The 22,004-nt window shown below is 37.3% G+C and overlaps 3 protein-coding genes across 6 annotated transcripts; all 3 read left to right on the top strand.

The window, feature by feature from the left end:
* Positions 1 to 649: 649 nt before the first annotated feature.
* LOC104101038 (transcription factor MYB3R-2) lies at positions 650 to 11,101 on the top strand. Of its 4 annotated transcripts, none has more exons than XR_687384.4 (10): positions 650 to 899; positions 1,759 to 1,902; positions 2,023 to 2,089; positions 2,441 to 2,498; positions 3,090 to 3,184; positions 3,287 to 3,390; positions 4,038 to 4,166; positions 8,546 to 9,748; positions 10,640 to 10,778; positions 10,879 to 11,101. XR_687384.4 is itself a non-coding variant. In XM_009608440.4 (9 exons), the coding sequence occupies exons 2-8, from the start codon at positions 1,787 to 1,789 to the stop codon at positions 9,741 to 9,743; spliced, it is 1,767 nt and encodes a 588-aa protein (XP_009606735.1). In that variant the 5' UTR covers positions 650 to 899; positions 1,759 to 1,786; the 3' UTR covers positions 9,744 to 9,748; positions 10,879 to 11,099. The 4 variants fall into 4 exon arrangements, 2 of the variants coding, with proteins under 2 accessions (XP_009606735.1, XP_070038879.1); XR_687383.4 differs by having other exon boundaries at positions 10,560 to 10,778; XM_009608440.4 differs by lacking the exon at positions 10,640 to 10,778 and having other exon boundaries at positions 10,879 to 11,099.
* A 5,239-nt stretch (positions 11,102 to 16,340) lies between these two features.
* LOC104101039 (bifunctional UDP-glucose 4-epimerase and UDP-xylose 4-epimerase 1) lies at positions 16,341 to 19,823 on the top strand. Its single transcript, XM_009608441.4, has 9 exons — positions 16,341 to 16,715; positions 17,472 to 17,521; positions 17,629 to 17,764; positions 18,032 to 18,133; positions 18,247 to 18,474; positions 18,757 to 18,838; positions 19,001 to 19,083; positions 19,171 to 19,262; positions 19,393 to 19,823. Exons 1-9 carry the CDS (start codon positions 16,518 to 16,520, stop codon positions 19,475 to 19,477), a joined length of 1,056 nt encoding a protein of 351 aa, XP_009606736.1. The 5' UTR covers positions 16,341 to 16,517; the 3' UTR covers positions 19,478 to 19,823.
* An 834-nt stretch (positions 19,824 to 20,657) lies between these two features.
* On the top strand, positions 20,658 to 21,950 carry LOC104101040 (CASP-like protein 4A4). The gene is made up of 3 exons (XM_009608442.4): positions 20,658 to 20,994; positions 21,111 to 21,246; positions 21,697 to 21,950. The coding sequence occupies exons 1-3, from the start codon at positions 20,708 to 20,710 to the stop codon at positions 21,880 to 21,882; spliced, it is 609 nt and encodes a 202-aa protein (XP_009606737.1). The 5' UTR covers positions 20,658 to 20,707; the 3' UTR covers positions 21,883 to 21,950.
* Positions 21,951 to 22,004: the final 54 nt, after the last annotated feature.

The raw sequence follows: 22,004 nt of genomic DNA, 5'->3' as shown, positions 1-22,004 counted from the left end.
TTTATTTGTTTTTTATATTTTAAATAGTTAACTTAAAACTCTCATTTATTCTTAATGTCATGATCACACAAACATCATTGCTATTATCACAAATTCCAAAAAAAAAACTTAAATTTTGCATTAAGTTAAATATGCCATATAAATTACAACGAATGGAGGAACGTATAAGTTCTCGTTTTGCATAACAATGCAGTTTTTAACGTACTCGTCAACTAGACTATCTTAATCATACGATGTAAGTTTTGTAAGTATTATTCGCATTCAAATAGTTATATTAACCAATAAATACATAATATATATTTTTATATTTATTCTTATCATTAAATTATATTACAATAATAACAAATCCAATATAATCTCGTAAGCGGGATTTGACGTGAATAGTATGTATACAAATCTTATCTCTACTTTGTTAATATAGAAAAGCTATTTTCGATAGATCATCTATTCAAAAAAAATATAATCATAGCATAGTAAAAGAAATAGAATAAAGGGAATTCCATAGAAAAAAGAAAAAGCAGTAACAAAATAATACTCTACAATAACATTATAATAAGATAATAAAGATTTAAATATAAATATATCATTTAAATTAGTAGTTTAGTTTCGGTGTAAACTGTAAACACCAAATGCGAGTAACGTTTATATTCACCTCTTCACTCTCTTCCTTCTCAAACACACTTTCACATTCAAACCCAACAAATCCGCCACTTAACCATTATTTGTACTGCTACTACGAAGTACTCCAGTACTTATATTATTCACTCACTCCTCGGAATCTCTTCAGTTTCCCGCTACTCTTTCTCTCTCTAAAAATCTAAATCTTAAACCCTAATTCACTGAAAACGGTCCGTTTCATTCAATTCTACTTCGCTTTATCCTTCTCTCTCTGCATTTAGGTATATGTTTCTGTATCTATAGTTTTTGTCTTGTCTCCCTCCCCTGTTTATTTGACGGTTTCGTAACAATTCAAGTGTTTTTCTGCATTTTTCTCCATATCTTATTCATTTCTGTTATGTTTTCAAGTTTTTTGTTTTTATTTTTTCCTGATTCTTGCTGTTTTTTAAGGTGATAATTCTCTTTGTTGTAAACTTTTTGATCATGTTCCGTTGCTGATAAAATGCTAGTGCAAAGTTTTGATCTTTGTTGATTTGAATTTTGTTTTTGTAATTAAAAATGATTTTTTTTATTTTTTGTGTACTTTATTAGTTGTAGAGGAGGACCTTTAGGGACACTAATGAAATTGAAATGGTAGGGAGACGATTAGTATGGCCACTACACGAAAATGTTATGCACAAATTGATTTGGAGAGGATACAAGTGATATACATAGCGGATCTTTACTAGTTTGGGATCAAAGCGTAGTTGATTAATTGATTAGTTCTTGAGGAGCACACAATTGATTGATTAGTTCTTGAGGAGCACACAAATTCGTATTCTGATTGAAAAAGAAGTTTCTCTTTTTTTTTCGTGTGTAATTAGTAGCTCTTGCCACTCCCAAGTCTAGATAAAAGAAGAGGGTCCTTTTGGTTGACGGCTAGTATAGAGATAGTGTAACATTATACTGAATTGTTGGGCCCAATGTAGGTGTGCCTACAGAGTATGTAGAATGGAATAGATAGATTCCTATCGCCAACCCTTACTTGGCTTTGGGCATGGCTGCTGTTTTTTTCATATGCACTCGGAAATTGTTCCTATGGAAGTTGAGTGTGTAACTAATATTTAATTGTTCTTATTGCTTGTAATTTTTCTTTTGCAGTCTGAGGATATCTTTTGGCTGCAAGATAATGATACAAGTTAAGGAGGAATCTCAGACTCTGGACTTCGGTGGATTTGCTTCTTGTTCATCTTTCTCTGATAGCAGTTACGAGGCTAGCACTCCGAGATACTCCTCCGAACCTGGGTAAGCCGAAATTTTTTGATTTGCTTTCGATCATGAAGTTGGGCCTCAAATAAGGTCATTGAAGTAAGTGGTTGATTGATGTAATTTTGTTTCACTTCATTTTTGTAAATCCTATTTCAGTTCTAGTTATCGAAGGAGCTCTGGTCCAACTAAACGTTCTTCCCAGGCAGGCTGGACGGAAGAAGAGGTAAATGGCTAGTCGCTGGAGCTCGTGTTTACCCTCTTTATACGTTAAAATTTTAAGTGCATTACTTCTCTACCAAAGCTTCCTGTGTACTTGTATGATGAATTTCTATAACCTTGTGAGTGTGTCTCCATGATAGTTAGGTACTTACACAATTATCTACACGAGTTGTCATGTCTTTTTTCCTTTTGGTTTCTTTGAGGCATGTGGTTGCTTAGGATGTATTGAGCAAGTGAAAGGATTAATATAAAACTTTGTTAGTCAGAATTCCAGTTCTGTTTGCTCATTTTTACTATTTCCATAGGCTCGTTTCTTTTGATCCAGAAATTTCTGACTTCTTTATTCCTTTCACAGGATAATCTGTTGACTGAAGTGGTGAAAAGGTTCAAAGGGAGAAACTGGAAAAAGATAGGTAATACACCATTTATTCTGTCATGCTCTGTACTTTTCAGCTAGGTTAACCACAATGGCCTTTACTTTTTGCTCCTAGTCGCTTTATGGCCTGTGTCCTGCCCCAGGATACTGTAATCTGGGACAAGCATAGGGAAATGGCTTGCGTGGGGAAATATCTACATGAGTGGTTTTTAGTGCCCTAGAACACTAGCACCCCAGACCCCACTTTGTGGGATTTCACTGGGTTTGTTGTTGTAGAACACTAGCACTTCTGTTTGCAGGCATTTGCTGCCTCCTAAGTTGTCTCCTTTTACCGTGAAAGTGACAACAAAACACGTTGACACTGGTTATTGAGTTAACGAACTACCTGCACTATGAAAATTACATACATGAAACCAGTTCATTATCTACTATTACTCAGTAGGTGCAAGGAAGCAATTTTAGGAAGCCTCTATGATCTACCTTTCTTTCAATCCTTTTCGGTACAATTGAACGTTTACTATCTTTTGAATACCTGGCTATGTCATGGAGTGACTTATACTGCTGTATCTATGAGGAAAATTTATCTGCTGAACTTTTTGTGTGATTTGTGTTCTCTTTTGTTCTATAGCTGAGTGCATGAATGGAAGGACTGATGTGCAGTGCTTGCATCGCTGGCAGAAGGTTCTGAATCCTGAACTTGTAAAGGGTCCTTGGTCAAAGGAGGTGCCAATCGATTTTACAACTATTGGTTTGCTTGGAGTTCAATTTCTATATGTCAAGAATATAATCATTAAGACAGTTGTTTTGTTCCTTCTGGAATTTCAGGAGGATGACCTGATTGTTGAGTTAGTTGAGAAATATGGCTGTAAGAAGTGGTCTTTTATTGCTAAGTCTATGCCTGGTCGCATTGGCAAGCAATGTCGGGAAAGGTCAGTTTCCAACTCTGCCTAAATCTGTTGCTATGCAACAGTTAATTTATGTTTTTATACCTCCAGTTAATTTACATGCTCTTAAAATCATTACTTGCAAAACACTTCCTGGAACATCTGTTGTCTACTTACAGAATTCTTTCCTGGCCTTCAAAACTCATTTTTCTCGTGTCATGCAGATATCATATCTTTATCCTATTTTAACTTAGCCCTGTTGGGTTTTCTTTCCTGTGAAAGCACGTCTTGTTTACTTCCTGTTAGCTATTTTTTGATGTTGTATTGTGTCTTTTCAAAACAGTCAATCAATCAACTATGCCTCAATTCCATACTAGTTGGGATTGAAAAATCCGTAATATAATTTGAGGCACAAGCCTCCTTTATCTGGATTCAGACCTGCTATTTTTGTGCATAGGCGGAGTTTTATATATTTTTAAGTGAATAAGAAAAAGCATGACAACCGGGAGCAGCTAAATATTTGATTACTTTGATTTACTGGTGAATGCTTTGTTGAATTTTGCAGTTAAAGGAGACTTGCCGCTCCATGTTCTGTTCTAATTGAAAAAGAAACATGACATTGATTTCAATTTATTATACTTGTTGCAATCTGCTGTGTACACTTATGTTGATAGTATCCTTGGATGTCACAGGTGGCACAACCATCTTGACCCAACAATAAAAAGAGATGCTTGGACGGAACAGGAAGAATCAGTCCTATGCCACTATCACCAAATATACGGGAACAAGTGGGCAGAAATTGCGAGGTTTCTGCCTGGAAGGTAAGCTAGAAAATCTATTTCTTCAATTATGTTTAAGGGTGTTTGATGTAGAGAAGCTTTGGGCATTCCCAGACGACAACAACAACAACAACAATAACAACATAGTGAAATCCCACTAGTGGGGTCTGGGGAGGGTAGTATGTACGTAGACCTTACCCCTACCCCGAAGAGGTAGAGAGACTGTTTCCGAAAGACCCTCGGCTCAAGAGGACAAAAAGACAAAATAAGACAATATCAGTATTACCACAGAAATCATAGGAAAAATAGGAACATGAAATCCAGAAGAAAGATGCAAAGCAAAAACGAAAAAAGCAGAAACAAAAACGATAGCTAGTAAATAGGTCCGACACTGAAACGCAAAATAGTAAGACACGACATTGCCACTAGCTAGCTTAGACAAAAACCCTACCAGACTAGTCTCACAACGTACGAAATAAGGCAAGACTCAACTACCTCCTAACCTACAACCCTAATACTTGACCTCCACATCTTCCTATCAAGTGCCATGTCCTCGGAAATCTGAAGCCTCGCCATGTCCTGCCTGATCACCTCTCCCCAATATTTTTTTAGCCGCCCTCTACCTCTTCTCGTGCCCTCCACAACTAGTCGCTCACACCTCTTTACCGGGGCATCTGGGCTCCTCCTCTGTACATGCCTGAACCATCTGAGCCTCGCTTCTCGCATCTTGTCATCAATGGGAGCCACACGCACCTTCTCCCGAATATCAACATTCCTGATCTTATCCATCCTAGTGTGCCCGCACATCCACCTCAACATCATCATTTCTGCTACTCTCATCTTCTGGATATGTGAGTTCTTAACAGCCCAACACTCAGTCCCGTACATCATGGCCGTCTAACCACCGCTTTATAGAACTTACCTATGAGTATCGGTGGCACTTTCTTGTCACACAAGACTCCAGATGCTAACCTCCACTTCATCCATCCTACCCCAATACGGTGTGTGACATCTTCGTCTATCTCCCCTCCCCCCTGGATAACCGACCCAAAGTACTTGAAGCTGCCTCTACTTGGGATGACCTGTGAGTCAAGCCTCACATCCACGTCCACTTCCCTGGCTCAGCGCTGAACTTACACTTTAGGTATTCCGTCTTCGTCCTGCTCAGCTTGAAACCCTTAGACTCGAGCATGTCTCCAAACCTCCAGCCTCTCGTTAACGCCGGCTCGCGTTTCATCAATCAAAACTATGTCATCGGCGAATAGCATGCACCATGGCACCTCCCCTTGAATATGGTGTGTTAACGCGTCCAACACAAGGGCGAATAGGAACGGACTGAGCGCAGAGCCTTGATGTAGCCCCATAATAACCGGAAAATGCTCAGAGTCGCCTCCTACTGTCCTTACCCGTGTCTTAGCCCCATCATACATGTCCTTAATCGCCATAATGTAAGGAACCGACACACCTTTTGCCTCCAAGCATCTCCAGAGAACTTCTCTAGGAACCTTGTCATATGCTTTCCCCAGGTCAATAAAAACCATGTGCAGGTCCTTCTTCCTATCTTTGTACTGTTCCACCAACCGCCTAACAAGGTGTATAGCTTCTGTAGTAGAACGACCCGGCATGAACCCGAACTGGTTGTCGGAAATAGACACTGACATCCTCACCCTCGCTTCAATCACCCTCTCCCACACTTTCATGGTATGACTCAGTAATTTGATACCCCTATAATTGTTACAACTCTGGATATCATCTTTGTTTTTATACAGTGGAACCACCGTACTCCACCTCCACTCATCCGGCATCCTCTTCGCCTTAAATATAACATTGAACAACCCAGTCAACCACTCCGAACCTGCTCTCCCCACACACTTCTAAAATTCCACCGGAATCTCGTCAGGCCCTGTCGCTCTGCCCCTACTCATCTTACTCATAGCTCCCACGACCTCGTCCACCTTGATGCGCCTGTAGTACCCAAAGTCACGGTGACTCTCGGAATGCTCCAATTCACCTAGCACGATATCCCGATCCCCTTCTTCATTCAGAAGTTTATGAAAGTACGTCTGCCATCTCTTCTTAATCTGGGAATCTTCCATCAATACTCTACCATCGTCGTCCTTGATGCATCTCACTTGGTCCAAATTCCGAGCCTTCCTCTCTATCAACTTGGCCAGCCGGAATAACTTCTTCTCCCCGCCTTTTTCCCCCAGTTCCTCGTACATACGACCATAAGCTGCAGTCTTAGCCTTCGTGACCGCCAGCTTAGCTTCCTTCCTAGCTACCTTATACCTCTCCATGCAAGTACGCCTCTCATCCTCACCTATGCTCCCCACTAACTGCAGGTACGCCGCTTTCTTCGCTTCCACTTTACCTTGGACCACTTCATTCCACCACCAGTCTCCTTTGTGCCCGCCAGCGTCGCCCGTCGAGACTCCTAACACCTCTCTCGCAGCCTTCCTTATACAGTCTACTGTCGTGGACCACATAGTGCTCGCGTCACCACTGCTCCTCCAAGCTCCCATAGCCGACAACCGCCCCTCCAACTCTTGGGCTTTATCCTTAGTTAAGGCTCCCCACCTGATTCTCGGTCTTCCTCGAGCAGACCTTTTCCTCCTCTTCAACATAATACCAACGTCCATTACCAAGAGCACATGTTGTGTCGTGAGTATCTCACCTGGAATCATCTTGCAATCCTTGCACAACCATCTGTCACACCTCCTGAGGAGGAGATAGTCAATCTGAGTTTTCGCCATCGCATTTTGAAAAGTAACCAAATGCTCCTCCCTCTTCGAAAAGGTAGAGTTCGCAATCACCAACCCAAAAGCCTTAGCGAAGTTCAACAACGAGGTACCTACTCCGTTCCTCTCCACAAAACCGAACCCTCCATGCACCTCACTATAACCACCTGCGACCGACCCAATATGACCATTGAAATCCCCTCCTATGAATAGCTTCTCAGCAGGCGGAACCTGGCGCACAATCTCATCCAACCCCTCCCAGAAACGCCGTTTAACCTCCTCATCTAGGCCCGCATGCGGCGCATAGGCGCTAACGACGTTTAGGGTGCACTCTCCAACCACCAACTTAATAATCATCAATCTATCATTCACTCGTCTAACCTCAACCACAGACTTTCTAAGTTCCTTATCCACCAAGATACCCACTCCATTCTTACCCTTCTGGACTCCTGAGTACCAAAGTTTATACCCATCCGCGTCCCTCGCCCTCGACCCTACCCACCTTGTCTCTTGGACGCACGCTATATTGACCCTCCTCTTCTTGAGGATCTTTGCCAACTCTATAGACTTACCCGTCAATGTACCTACATTCCATGACCCAATTCTCAACCAGTGGACACCCTTGTTCCTTTTACCTCCCTTGCTTCCCGACCCGCCCCCAACCCCCGCCCTACCTCCCGCTCCCCCCGAGGACATGACCTCACTCGACCATCCCAGACCACAACCACTATACGTAGGCAGACTAAGGGGAATCATTAACACACACAACAACCCAAACTAGAAGAAGACAAGTTGCAACTACAGGCACACTAATACGGTGAATAAACAAATATGGACTAAGACGATAACAATTTAACTAATTATAAATTAAAGACACAAGATCAGCAAGATATGTGCAACTAAATACCCTAGACAGTGCTAATAGGGCCGAGAGCAAATACAAAGGATCTAAACAGTACAAGTGAGTCAAACAATTAAATGATCTAAGCAAATAAACCACGGCTATAGCACAATACTAGTATAGAACACACTACGAACAATGAAATAAATTTAAACAAAGTGTATCTGCGACAAAGTGTAATGAGACAGGAATGTATAATCTGGTGTCGTCGACGGAGATGGTGGGACCGATGGTAGTAGTGAGAAGATGATGCCGGATGAGTGGAGGTGGAGTACGTCGCCGGCGTCTCGCCGGCAGTGAGAGATGGAGAAGACAAGAAGGAAAAGAGTAGAAGCGGGGTGAGAGAGATGGGGGGAAGAGGGAGGAGGGGTGTGGGCTGATGAAGAGGAGAGTGGAGTGGAGAGAGAGGGGACTTACCTGGGCGGAGGGTAGTCGCCGGTGACTGAATTGGTCGCTGGTTTTGTTACCGTTAAGTAATTTGCAAAATCTATCCCTCTCATACCAATCAGTGCATGGTGCTGAAATCTCATCATTACTACAAGTGTGATATATCATATATCTCGTATGCCAAATCAAACACAACTTTTTGCAATTACCTGGAGTACTACATTCATCAATTTTTCTCTAACAAGCCAAGTTCTTAATATATGATGATTACTCTTAGCTGAGTTTCTTGTTCTAAGCTTGACGCATGCTATTTGATTCATTCACCGAAGTACAATATGCCCATATCTTTGATGTGTTTCCTTTCTGATCTATTTTTCCATTTGGACCTCTCGCAGGACTGATAATGCAATTAAAAATCATTGGAATTCCTCAGTAAAGAAAAGATTGAACTTGAATTTGCCTAGTAGGTTAGTGCTGGATACAGAAAGTGAGGGATCTCCTAATTTCTCTAGTGACAAGAAAAAAATAGAGATCAAGAAGCATCCGGTACAAGCTCAAAATGCAGAACAAACAATCTTTTTAGGCAAGCAGACAGGATTGGATAATGCTGCTGTTGCTTTGTCAACTGATCTGAGAATTGGATATGCTTATTCTGCTGGAAATGCTTTGCATAAGGATACTTCTTTATTTGGAGCCTGTATATCAGCAGAAGAAAATGTGAGGGATCTGATAAAGCCACTTGGTGGAATACAATTTGGCAAGGCAGATGTTCTTCCGATTGGTGAGACAGATAAACCATGCCAATCCAATTTAAGTCGCACTAAAATATCATATCCACTCTCAGCCTCTTCTTCAGATTTTCCTTTGGATCAGTTGCACCACACAAGTTGGAGTACTTCTCAAGTTGAGGCTGTTCATCCTACTACTTTTAGGAGCATGTATGAATCTCCCAAAAGGTCTAGGCACGATACTGTTAATGATCCTAACTGTGATTTTTTGAGTTTGTCGTTGGCTAGCTTTACTGAGGTTCATTCCCAAAGTAACAAGAAGAATAAAGCATATGATACACAATCTTCTTTGGGTCTCAAGCAGCAGGGCTCCTTATATTATGAACCACCACAGTTAAAGGACATGATGATTCCTTTAACAGATGAAAACCTTAGTAGAGACGACCTTATCAGGCAACAAAATGGTCATCCATTTTGCTCTACACCTCCTAGTCTTAAATTAACAGTCTCTGCTAATGGTAGCAGTCCAGAATCTGTCTTAAGGAATTCCGCAATGAGTTACACAAGAACTCCTTCAATCATAAGAAAGAAGAATTCCAGATTTCCTGAAGCTGCAACGCATTCTAGATGCACAGGTACCACCAGTCCCACACATATTTTCCCAAGAGCATCTGACAGGGAAGACACATCAAACCTGAAGGACAGATTTTCTGGATGTAAATCATCAGCTTCGGGAAAATCTCTTGGAAGACGGTTGGAATATGCCTTTGATATGGAATGGGATGCCTCTAGATGTTGCACACCAGTTTCTGCAGCTTCACCTTGTGCACTTAGACTTGGTGGTAATACAATGCTGACACCATAAAAAAGGTATAATTATAAGTAGTGAAGCAGTTCACTTTTAGTTTTTCTTTATCTTCAGCTTTTGCTGCTTAGTTTGAGAAAATATTATTTATTTATTTATTTGATAAAGAGAATACTACTATTATTTTTTGGGAGCTTGAACTCTAGAGTAGCATCATTGTTATGCTAGTTTGGTTAGACAGCTTGAACTGATCTGACAAGTCTGCAAGATATCTTAACCCAACCTCTTATTGATGGATGTGTGTGATTGCACTGCTTTCCCATGTTAGTATATTTTAAGCGGTTACACTTTCGAAATTAGTAGGATGTAAACATGGCCATTTTTCCACATAGCAAGGTGATGGATGTTTTCAGTCATTTGAAATTCTTATCTAATGCTTCTTAGGCTCCTTGTATTGGATGGAGTAGAACATAAGGGAACTATTGGGCTTATAGCGTTTTGTCTCAAAGAATCCCGAGCCTGCAGGTTTCATGACTTAAAACTGATTTGAAGATAAGCTTTTGTGCACGCGTCTTTTGAACAAAATGGCTATATTCATTACTTTATTCTCTTTCTTTTTATTTTTGCGTTTATTCATTTGCAAAGCTGAAAGGATTATATGGTAGAAGGGCGGAAGTGGTATGTGTATAGGGTGGCATATGGGCATGACCATTGCCTTATTCCATATTCCATGCTTTACATTTATTCATTTTTAAAGCTGATAAAATGGTGTTTTCAAAAGCGAGGATATGGGTATGTGCATGGATGAGTATACAGGCGTATACTATAACTCCACATAATATATTCCTACCTGATTGTTCATCTATCCTCCTACAGATTATACTGGTATTAGTGGGCCTTTGACCAGGAACCATTTTGAATTTGGATCTTGACATGTCGGTGGTTTTTAACCGTAGTTATTTTGCCAAGAAGTTGGTGGGCTTACGTGAATTAAGTCGGGGTGGCTGGTGGTTTCGGGATCCCGTAGAAAATGCTTAATATTGTAATTTTCTGAGGATCAGTCTGGAGAGGCTTTTGTTGCAGCATCACAAGCTGGTAAAATTGAGTCTCTTCTCGCATTTGCTTTTAAAGTTGTTGCTTGTGTTCCTATTTCTATATGGTGTTGCATATTAATCGTCATTTCTGAATTGCACAGTCAAATCATACGAACTGATGGATCTTTCGGGTACTTCTTCGAGGCATGTCAATCTTTGAGGAAATAAAATGTCAATGAAGCAATTTAGCGAAAGGAAGGGTCTGTAAATATGCATTTAAATCAATTGCCTGCAGTTTTGTGGCATGTTACATGGTTGCAAAAGTTGTATTTCTAATGCTCGATTTGTCAATCCAAAAAGAATGGTAGAGTTCGGAGAAGTGAGTTTGGATATTAATTCCTTACCGATTTAGTTAAGCATAAATGTTTGAGAAGATCATAGTAAAAGGAAAACAATTTGTCTCTCCGAATTGGCACAGTACAAAGCAAATTGAGATGAAAAAAGTATATTTTTAAGTATCAAATTGAGTATCAGTGATTAAATTTTAGTCGCCAAAACCAAATTACAGTATCAGTTAATGATAAAATTTAGTAATTCTGACCCTAGGAAGTCACTTGCCACTGACAGGTAAATACACTCCTCAACTTGATCGATTTTGCCTAGTAGTTTTAGATATGGACGTGTATCGCCAGCATTTTCTGGTAGACCATCATTTTCGCCAATAACAGGATTGCATCCTTAGCTATCTCAAAGAGTTTTCGGATAAAATGATAAGAACCAATTATTGCTTTGTCTATCAATTATTAACTAATAATATGTCCTCATTATATAGTACTCCTTTTTTTTTCTTTTTCTTTTTTATCTTTATGCTTAGCTGAGAATTATTATTATATTATTATTATTATCGTTACTATTAATTCAATATCATTATCCTTTTTTGAGGTACGATTTGATTAATAAAATGCAAAATGGCAAAGAAGAAATATGCTTTTTTTGCGTTTTTACTATTTGTAACAAACTGAGGTATCTATTTCAGTTAGGAACTTAGGAAAAAAATCTTGGAAATCGAACTTTTGAGAAGATGAGAATTCCATGTCAGCCTTGACGTCTGAAATGACTCAACAACAAATTTTAGTTTTTCAAATTGGAATATTTTCGTGTACTACAAAATCACGTCTACACATTGGCCTATGGTGAGGTACTGATTGTGGGGATCGGCGCGGCTGAAACACTTGAAGATGCATATCTAGAGATTTGACGATAAAAACCGAATAATAATCTTTGGACATCAGGTTTATATATGTCCGTCAAAACAAAAACGAAAGAAAGTTTCAGCAGATAATGATAGTAATAACTCAAAAGTTAATCTAATGCAAAATAAACTTATATTGATGTTACAACTTCCAAAAGTTCTTGCCTCATGGTGAAAGAGATATTTAGCACAATGAAAGAGATAGATAGTATGTTATTGTCATACATAAATCAATTGACTAGATTATGAATATAACTTCATTATAATGTATTGGTTTAAGGTTAAAACAAACTCAATAAGTAAGCTAAACAGTAGTTCATTTACTCGCTTAAACTATTTAATTATGTGAACTTGTTTGATTGAGCACGAAATTTAATATTTAGGAGAAGACTTTGGCCATGTCACTTAAATCTATAGCAAGTGACAAAAAGACCCTTAAAGGCCCACTTATTACCTTTTACGTGGAAAGCACAGTAAAAAGAAATAAGCAGTCAGAACACACCAATGTGTTCCATTTCTTCTTACACATTAATTGAGGTGTCCATTTCCCCATACTTTATTCATATATAAGCTTTTTTAAACATTGACTTTTCAACTTAATAAATAATTCATAAATTGCTGTGATATTTAAATTCAGTGGGTCCAGATCATTTTTTTAAAGAAATTGATAGCAAGGGTAATACGGGAATCCTAAAGTTAAATTACTTCCCAATTTAGAAATGGTTCATTATTTTTGGAACGGACTAAAAAGAAAATATGTTCACATAAACTGAAACGGAAGAGATTCATATGTCCATTTATCTCCGGCTATTGGGATTCGATTTCTGCACCATCATAAGATAAGCTTACTGGTGACAAAGCATCAACAACAACATACTCGGTATAGTCTCACAAATGGAGTATGAGAGGGTAGTGTGTACAGAGACCTTATTCCTACCTTATGAAGGTGGAGAGGTTGTTTTCCAATAAACCCTCGACTAAAGAAATACATATACACCGTAGTTGAGGTAAGAAAATATGACAAAGGAAAGTCCATGTAAAAATAAACAGTAATACAGCGAGAAAAAGCTAACCGAAGCAAAAGCAATGCAGGTCTGAAATCCAAACATAGGGAATACTAGAATATATTAGTACTACAGGTATACAAAAGCAATACAGGTAAGAAAAAGAATTACGTTTAACGTCTTTCTAACCTACTACCCTAATACTTGATCTCCACACCCTACTATCAAGGATTATGTCCTCGACAAGCTGAAGATGTGTTATACTCTGCCTAATCGACTCTCCCCTATACTTCTTTGGCCTACCTCTAATACCTCTCCTTGGCCCCGCCATAACTAACTTCTCACAACTCCTTACTAAGGCATTTGTGAATCTACTTTTCACATGGCTGAACCATCTCAATCGCGCTTATCGCATCTAGTCCACTATTGAGCCACTCCCACCTTATTGGTGACAAAGCACGAAGAGTAAGATCAAATTTACGACCGTTCTTATATAGCCCAAGAATGTATCAGTTTATGCTCCTACCTATTATCTGGATATATCAGGAAAGATTGGGGTCAAGAATTCCTATATAACTTAATTGCAAATTGGCCGAGGCCTGATACTCAATTTCTTAAAATATTTCAATTGGTACATGCAAGAAATAGGTGCTAGATTCCACCAAGTGTACAAATGGAACCTAACCATATATGTCCTCCAATTATATCTTTTAAACCCCTTAGCTAAAGATCAAGAAATTCAGGAAAAAAAAAATTGAATCTAATTAGGCTATTCAACTATTTCGACCATTTTCGACCACCTCATATATTCTTTGGGGCGTCCAAAGATTTGATTTACTTTCTGGTGAAGTGGTAGGCACGTGAGAAAAGAAAAAACGAAAGTAAGTTGCTCAATATCAAATAAGAAATCTTGGCGATCACTAAGATTTTGCTTAGAAATCCCGACGAAGTCTTGCCAATATCAAATAAAAATCCTGGCGTTTGCTAGGAGCTTGCTTCCAGATTCTGGTGTAGAGGTTAATTTTGCAAATATTTTCTTAATAAAGTGAAAATTTAAACGGTAGCACCGAAAGATCCTACTTGTGCAAATAAATAGGTATCAGTTTAACAAAGAAATTTCACTTGATAAATACCTGGCTTAGATTTCAAATTACATTGTAATTGATTAATTATCATCTCACTAATAAGGGTTTTTTTTTGGTTGCTGCATGCATTTACTTATAAGATTGGAAAAAATAAATTCATGTTTTATATAACAGGAATATATAACAAACTTTGGGTGAGGGACCCAAAGCAAACCAACTCGTTGATTTTATCGTACTTGAATTATAATAGCTATAATAAAGCCAAAAGATGGCGTAAAGAATTAGGCTCAATTTGCAGCAACTTGAATAATATTACTTTCACAGAATTTGCTTATAGTATATAGTATATACTATTGCTTATAGTATATAGTATGGGAACAGCTGAACAATATATGCAACAAACGCACTATTGCTCTCAACTTGGATCACTTTTATAACTGAATAAATATTTTTATTAAAATGTGTGTTTACACCATATTTTGGATAAAATAAAAGTTGAGATGAATCCAACAACAACATACACGAAATTATCCTACACCGATTAGCCACAATAAAGAATACATATAAAATTAGTATAAAACTTAAAAGCAAAAATATTGTACAATATTTTGGTTAGCTATCTAAGCTTAATGTTATGTGTTCACAATAACATTTAGATCAACAAATCCTTAATCGTAATATAACAACGTAAGTGGAGTATTTATTTACTTGGTAAGTAAAGTCAATCTTAAAATAGTTAAATTAAATATGATAGATATGTACTTACTCGGGTCCATTCATTAAGGAAATACGAATTACTAGAGAAAAAAATGTGTATTCACTAAATTAACATTAATTAATTGTTATCTTGACATATTGCAATATAAAAATAAAGGTAAATTTTGAAAAAATAATAATTAATTCCTTCTTTATTATGTAAATGAATACTTATTCTGAATCAAAATAGGTTAAATGATCACTTATTGTGGATCGAAGGGAGTAACAAATAATTTGAAGCCTAAAGCGTAAATAAAAAATGTCTTTTGAGAAATTTAATTGCCCTATTAATCGTGACATTAATGTCACGAGACTTTCTATAAATTTGTCTTAAAGTTATTTCACCCCAGAACAATTGTGGAACATAGTTCCAACTTTGTCATTCAAAATATTACTCCCTCCGTTCCACAATAATTTTTTTTTTTTGTGATCCAAAATAAGTGATTTTTTAAGATTTCAAGAATAAATTAATTATTTTTTGACAAGAGTGAGTTGCTCTAGTGGTGAGCCCCCTCAACTTCCAACCAAAAAGTTGTGAGTTCGAGTCACCCCAAGAGCAAGGTGGAGAGTTCTTGGAGTGAGGGAATCGAGGGTCTATCGGAAACAGCCTCTCTATCCCAGGATAGAGGTAAGGTCTGCGTACACACTACCTTCCTTAGACCTCACTAGTTGAATTATACTGGGTTGTTGTTGTTTTCCTACATTGCCCTTAAAGTAAATAATGTTAGAGTATGTGTTATGAGTGTTTACGTGAAGAGATAGTAAATGTTAATATGATCAATTTCATTGCTAATTAATGTTAAAAGGTGAATTTCTTAATCTGTGTGAAAACATCCAAAAAATCACTTATTGTGGACTAGAAGAAGTAGTTTATAAATCTTTAGCAGGGAGCGTTTCCCCCGAATGAAGCTTTACGCGGCACGAATCCGAATATAATCGGATTTCAATGTGAATATCAAATACCGGGCATGAAACAAAAAAAAAACATTAGTTTATAGTACTAAATAGTCTAAATTTATATACATACTATATTTCAATGGTAACTCTCCTCCACTTAAAATATTGGATTCAAAATCCATATTGCATTCATTATTATTTATTTGCCTTTTCTGCACACACACACTCAACTCATGCCTGCCAACCCAGCCGTAACTATATTCCAAACTTCCATAAATTCTCTATCATCCCAATCTTTTTCCAAGAACCACCCACCCCACCTCACCCCATACCCCTCTAAAATCCCATCACCCTTTTTTTTTTAAAAATTCAGTAATGATGACCAGTAGTCATATTACGATTAATTTAAATTTACCTCACGTAAAACTTATTAATAAAATCTTTTTAATAAAAAAATATATTGTATAATCGATTTAAAAAATAATAAAAATATATTATATATATATTAATATATAAATTATATATATAATTTTTAAACGACCGACCATTCGAGGCCTCTAATTAAGGTCCCACCACCCTTCACATTCTCAATTCCTTATTTAAGATGTTCGCTTATCCACTTTTCAAAAACAGTCCTTGATTTGCTCAAACTCTTTTCCTTTTATCTCTTCCCTTTCTCTTCACGTATCTTCTACTTGAGCCTTTTCTTCATTTTGCGCTCAGTAGTGACAACCCCTTTTTCTTATTCTTCCATAAAGTTTGATTTTTTTTTTTTTTTTTTGGAAACTTTATTCTGTGTTGTGAAAATGGGTATGCAACGCCAAGAAAACATTTTGGTAACAGGAGGGGCTGGTTTTATTGGAACACACACTGTTGTTCAGCTTTTGAATGAAGGGTTTAAGGTTACTATCATTGATAATTTCCATAATTCTGTTGAAGAAGCTGTTGATAGAGTCAGAGAATTAGTTGGCCCTCAACTTTCCCAAAATCTTGAATTCCATTTGGTATGTTTTTTCTACTTTCTGAATTTTGTTTGATCATAACCAACACCCTTGTTCTGAAACCAGAAATGGAAAAGGAAAAAGTTAGAAATGAAAGAATTCTATACATTTCTGGGGTTTTAATCTAAAAGGGGTTAATAAGTTCACAAGAATTATTCGTTTTATAGTAGAATTATGACCCCTTGGCACAAACTTTTTTAGATGGTCATATGTTTCCACAAGAATTTTGTATTTATTGAACCTTATTTAGTGTTTTGCTTTTCGTTTCCTTTTTCATTTTTTGGTTTAAAGTTTCCCTGTTTCATGTTGTTGTCATCTTCTGAAAAAAGGTAATCTTGATCAAGTGATTGTTGCTGTATCTATGACTTTTTGTTCCTTTTTTTCTTTTTATTTGTTCTGAGATTTTGCAACTAGGTATGTATAATCCTCAGTAGGAAAAAGTAAGTAATCTCACCGTAAATACTTAACCCTGGTGTTTATACTGAATTATATCAGCTTATCATGGTCAAGTGATTAAATGAGGTGACAGTAAGATCAGCTTATCATGGTTATGTGATTGAATGAGGTGAAAGTATATAAAAAGTTAACCATGGTTAAGTAATACAAGTTTAGTGCCAAAATATGTCATGCATCTATTGACTCGGTGTAAATACTGAGTGTGGGTAAGTTTTTACCATTTTACCTTCCTTAAATGGAGAATACTAAATTGGATCTTTCACTTGCTTTCCAATTTCATCTTATTTTGCTTCTTGGTGGCAGGGTGATATCAGAAACAAAGATGATTTGGACAAGTTATTTTCTAAAAGAAAGTATGCAAATCTCCTACCTCAAATTAGCTCAAGCTGTTATACTTCCCTTTATATGCATTTCTATGGTGATCTTTTCATTGATTGTTTTGAAATATATATTGAAATAGGTTTGCTGCTGTGGTCCATTTTGCGGGGCTTAAGGCTGTTGGGGAGAGTGTTGATCATCCCTTTCTTTATTTTGATAACAATCTGATTGGATCAATAACTTTGTATTCAATCATGGCCAAATATAACTGTAAGAAGGTATGTCTTCTAATTTATAATTGGTTTTTCTTAAATACATATTGAAATACGTTATGTAATCAGGGCAAGTTGGAATCTGTTATATGTTCATCAAGTTGCTACCTTGTACTTATAATTTTTGTAGAATTTGAAGAAAAATAGTAAATATGAGCTTCTTTCAAGAACTCATTTTGCCGCAAAAAGTAGAGAACTTCTGAATTCCTACGGTTGGTGTAGAGTTGGTTGGTCAGGTTGATAACTTTTTAGTTTGATGATGTGAAATTGCAGTTGGTTTTCTCATCATCTGCAACAGTTTATGGTCAGCCTGAAAAGATTCCGTGTGTGGAGGATTTTGAATTGAAGGCTATGAATCCTTATGGTCGGACAAAGGTTTGTATTGTTTAAAGTTATCTCCTCATTTCATTTTATCCTATCTTATTTTGTAGAGTACGAACGATTGGTCACTTCTTCTCTCTAACGTGTGTTTACTTCCATTTAATTAGCTATTTCTTGAAGAGATTGCTCGGGATATTCAGAAGGCAGACACTGAATGGAATATCATTTTGCTGAGATATTTCAACCCGGTAGGAGCTCATGAAAGCGGCAAACTTGGGGAAGATCCAAGGGGCATCCCCAACAATCTTATGCCTTACATTCAGCAAGTAGCTGTTGGTAGATTGCCAGAGTTAAATGTATATGGCACCGACTATCCTACACCTGATGGTACTGCGGTAGGTACTCTTTGCTGATTTTGTAACTTCAGCTTTTCTGTATGAAGAAAACAAGGAAAGAGAACTATTAACCATTGTACTAGCATTCAAGAAGCAGGAAATGAAGAGTGAGCCATACTTAAGAGCTGATTCAATTTATGGAATAGTTATTTATGTTGAAGAATAAGACAGAAATATAATAGGAATATATCTAAGTAGATTTATGGCATGAACTTGCTAGCTTCTACATGTTTCATTCCATACTTAAGACTGATAAACCATTTATAATCTCTTGCTCGCCAGATACGAGATTACATCCATGTTATGGACTTGGCGGACGGTCATGTTGTTGCACTTCAGAGACTTCTCAAGCAGAATGACTTAGGTAAGTAAATCCTTTTCAAAATAAAGTTAAGCTCTGAATTCTTTTGACTTGTCTGCGAGAAAATGATAAATTTTCCTTATACTTTCAATTGAAGACTATGCTCTTTCATATTTACCTATTGAAGGTAACATTTTTATTCTTCTTTTTGATGTTTTGCATTAGGTTGTGTTGCATATAATTTGGGAACTGGTAAAGGCAAATCTGTGCTAGAGATGGTTGCTGCCTTTGAAAGAGCATCTGGAAAGGTCTCTCTCTCTCTCTCATTCTAAATAAATAAAGAAGTTGAATTAATTGAACAAGCTCTTCATTTGTTATATGTTTTGAACTTTCAGAAAATTCCACTTAAAATGTGTCCAAGAAGGCCAGGAGATGCCACTGCTGTTTATGCATCAACCGAAAAAGCTGAGAAGGAGCTTGGCTGGAAGTAAGTAGTAACTGTTTTTTTCCCTTTTCCTATTAGGTATCAAGGCTAATCTTCTTGCACAAATTACAAATTTCAGCAGTTGGAAGAGGATACTAAAATGGGAATTAACTATTTTTGTTTCTTTCCGCAGGGCGAAATATGGTATAGATGAGATGTGCAGGGACCAGTGGAAATGGGCAAGCCAAAATCCTTGGGGATACCAATCAAAACCTTGAAATGTTAAATTATACAAGTAGCAGTTGGAGGACTCAGATCAGACCAACATTACAAATGCTCTTTTAAACTTTATAGTACTAAGTTTCTTAAGAGTTGGATCTGTAGTTACATCCAAATATTTTACATTTTCTGCAAACATAAATGTATCCGAGGGCTAAAACTGTTCAATATGCAATAATTGCTATTGATGGTTATGTACTAGTGAATTCTGTTCTTGTCCCCCCCTTAATGGTTTTATGGGGGCTTAATTGTTGCCTCCTAAGTCCTATCTATGACCCCTTCAACCAATTGCTTTACTGATTATAATTCTTCCAAAAAGAGTAAAGGATGTGGTTATTTATTTTATTGAAGGTGACTGTAGCTGTGTGGAGACTGAACCAAGGTCAAGATTGGAGATTTATATAACGTGGGATTAGGTTGTACTGAATTAACGGGCAGGCAATATATACATGCTTCTCGTCCACACATGCGTATTCATGATTTAAGTTCAATGGAGTTTAACATTTAAGGTTTTCGGATTGAACCCGTATTTCTAAAGTTAGGGGTTCATATATGTTATTTCTTGCAATTATAATGATTTTTTATACTTAAATTTGTGCTCCCCGTAAAAAAATACTGGTTCAGATAAATTCGACACTGCATCAGCCTCTGCTCGTCAAGCAAACTTACATGTAGTATATACGATTTTGAGCTACCTTAAGGTTATTTTAACATAAGTATAATTGAACTTTTAAGGTAGAAATTCTATATCCTTATTTCGTCAGTGAATTGAGAGATGCTCTCAAATGTGTGTCATTACTTACTTCATTCTGGTGAAATCATGGTTTATAAATTGACTTAAACAAGGTAGGAGTAAGTTTTGCGTACGCACTACTCTCTCCGGACCTCACTTGTGGGATTACGGGTATGTTGTTGTAAGTTGACTTAAACATAACATCCCCTGGCTCAGTGTAAACAATTGAGAAATGCCTTCATTCTCAATTGTTGACTTAACACATCCTTTTCTATCACCTGCTTCCATTTAAATTTAGTGGTGGTTAACCAACTATCCTTTACTTGAGACAAGATATATCACCAGCCAGTTATCAGTGTGTAACTTATGCACTTTTCTTCAATTGGCTGCATAACAATCCAAGCTGCTAAATTTTCACTAGTTCCTGACCATCAAATTGCGCTCTTAAAACACACTGTTCTTTTGAGTAACACACAGTTGAAAAAAAGAGAGAATAATGAAAGAAAGGAATGTGCTGATGATTGCTCAGAGAATGGTATCTGATGCATCTCCTTCATCAACTCCAAGATCTCCAGCTACACAACCACCTTTGCCAACACCATCACCATATTCGTTTTCTGTGGCATCGACAAGGTTGAGCTCAAGGCCTTCTATTCATACATATGATCTTACCCTCAGGTCACTGTCACTTCTCTTTTCCTTCATCTCCGCTCTCTCACTAGCTGCACCAGAAGGGACCAAACGAAAAACGATTTCCAGATTCTATGATCACCCAGAATTAACGTAAGAATCAATACTGAGATCCACTTAAATGTCTTTTTCTGGTTGTAGGGGATACTAGAATTTAAACTAAGAACAATCAGTCCCATGGTTTTGAGAGCTAATTTACACCACTGCAGGTACTGCTTCACAGTAAGTATATTACTTTTTATCTACTCGGCCTTTCAACTCTTCAAAAGAGTTTGTGACATTGCTTATAGAGGAGTCTTGATCTCGGATATGACCTCTGACTACCTCAGTTTCATATTTGATCAGGTACTTACCAACTCCAGTTAGCTAGTGATTTCTTCTGAGTCCACAACCGAAAGGAAGATGGCTCACTGTCTGATTCACATATAACTATGACCATAAAAATGGTTGGCACCCATTCCTTTATTTAAAATTAGTACCAAGAATTTAATCTCTCTCTTTTTTCCTTTTTTCTGGATGTCACTCGAAGGAAATCAAGAATCTACACTCTATTAACCACTAAATTTAAATCTTTATGTTGAACATTAACGGTAACAAGCACCAGACAGTAACAAGAAGCAGACATCATCTTATCTCTATCCAAGAAAGAAAGAAAGAAGAGTGCACAGCATCTTAGTTGACTATCAAGCAGCCTAAATTTCAACATTTTTTAATGCTTTTTTCTAGTTCTTCTCTACATTCACTGCAGATAAATCTTTCAGAAACACAAATTCTCATAAGCAGAGTGTTGCACAGTTGGCAGGTTACCTCCTTGTGTCTTCTTCTTCAGTAACCATACCAGTCATTCAACAGATGAATAGCCAAAGCTCTCTCTGGAAGGCGGCTGTTGTTGCTGTTTGCATGTCATTTAGTGCTTTCATGGTCATTGCAGTCTCCGCTCTCTTATCAGGCTACAAGCTGTGCAAAAGGATCATATGGTAATGCACTGGGAATTGGACGCGCATCCAGGATTGACAAAGCTAGCATAGAGTGTAAAATGGAGACATAATTTCTTCACCACTTTTTTGTTTCCATCAAGAATGTTTGGCATATACCTACTGTCC

Source organism: Nicotiana tomentosiformis, chromosome 8 (assembly GCF_000390325.3).
Source record: "Nicotiana tomentosiformis chromosome 8, ASM39032v3, whole genome shotgun sequence".
NCBI classification, from domain to species: domain Eukaryota; kingdom Viridiplantae; phylum Streptophyta; class Magnoliopsida; order Solanales; family Solanaceae; genus Nicotiana; species Nicotiana tomentosiformis.
Note: the sequence above shows the minus strand (reverse complement) of the source record. Positions and strands in the feature narration are given on the sequence as shown.

Bases quoted from the DNA above. Each gene is read 5' to 3' on its own strand.
- LOC104101038 (XM_009608440.4), top strand. From the start codon at position 1,787: ATGATACAAGTTAAGGAGGAATCTCAGACTCTGGACTTCGGTGGATTT. The intron at 3,185-3,286 runs GTGCCAATCGAT...CTGGAATTTCAG, and splicing joins AGGGTCCTTGGTCAAAGGAG to GAGGATGACCTGATTGTTGA. The intron at 4,167-8,545 runs GTAAGCTAGAAA...GACCTCTCGCAG, and splicing joins GCGAGGTTTCTGCCTGGAAG to GACTGATAATGCAATTAAAA.
- LOC104101039 (XM_009608441.4), top strand. From the start codon at position 16,518: ATGGGTATGCAACGCCAAGAAAACATTTTGGTAACAGGAGGGGCTGGT. The intron at 18,134-18,246 runs GTTTGTATTGTT...CCATTTAATTAG, and splicing joins ATCCTTATGGTCGGACAAAG to CTATTTCTTGAAGAGATTGC. The intron at 19,084-19,170 runs GTCTCTCTCTCT...TTGAACTTTCAG, and splicing joins TTGAAAGAGCATCTGGAAAG to AAAATTCCACTTAAAATGTG.
- LOC104101040 (XM_009608442.4), top strand. From the start codon at position 20,708: ATGAAAGAAAGGAATGTGCTGATGATTGCTCAGAGAATGGTATCTGAT. The intron at 20,995-21,110 runs GTAAGAATCAAT...ACACCACTGCAG, and splicing joins TATGATCACCCAGAATTAAC to GTACTGCTTCACAGTAAGTA. The intron at 21,247-21,696 runs GTACTTACCAAC...AGTGTTGCACAG, and splicing joins TCAGTTTCATATTTGATCAG to TTGGCAGGTTACCTCCTTGT.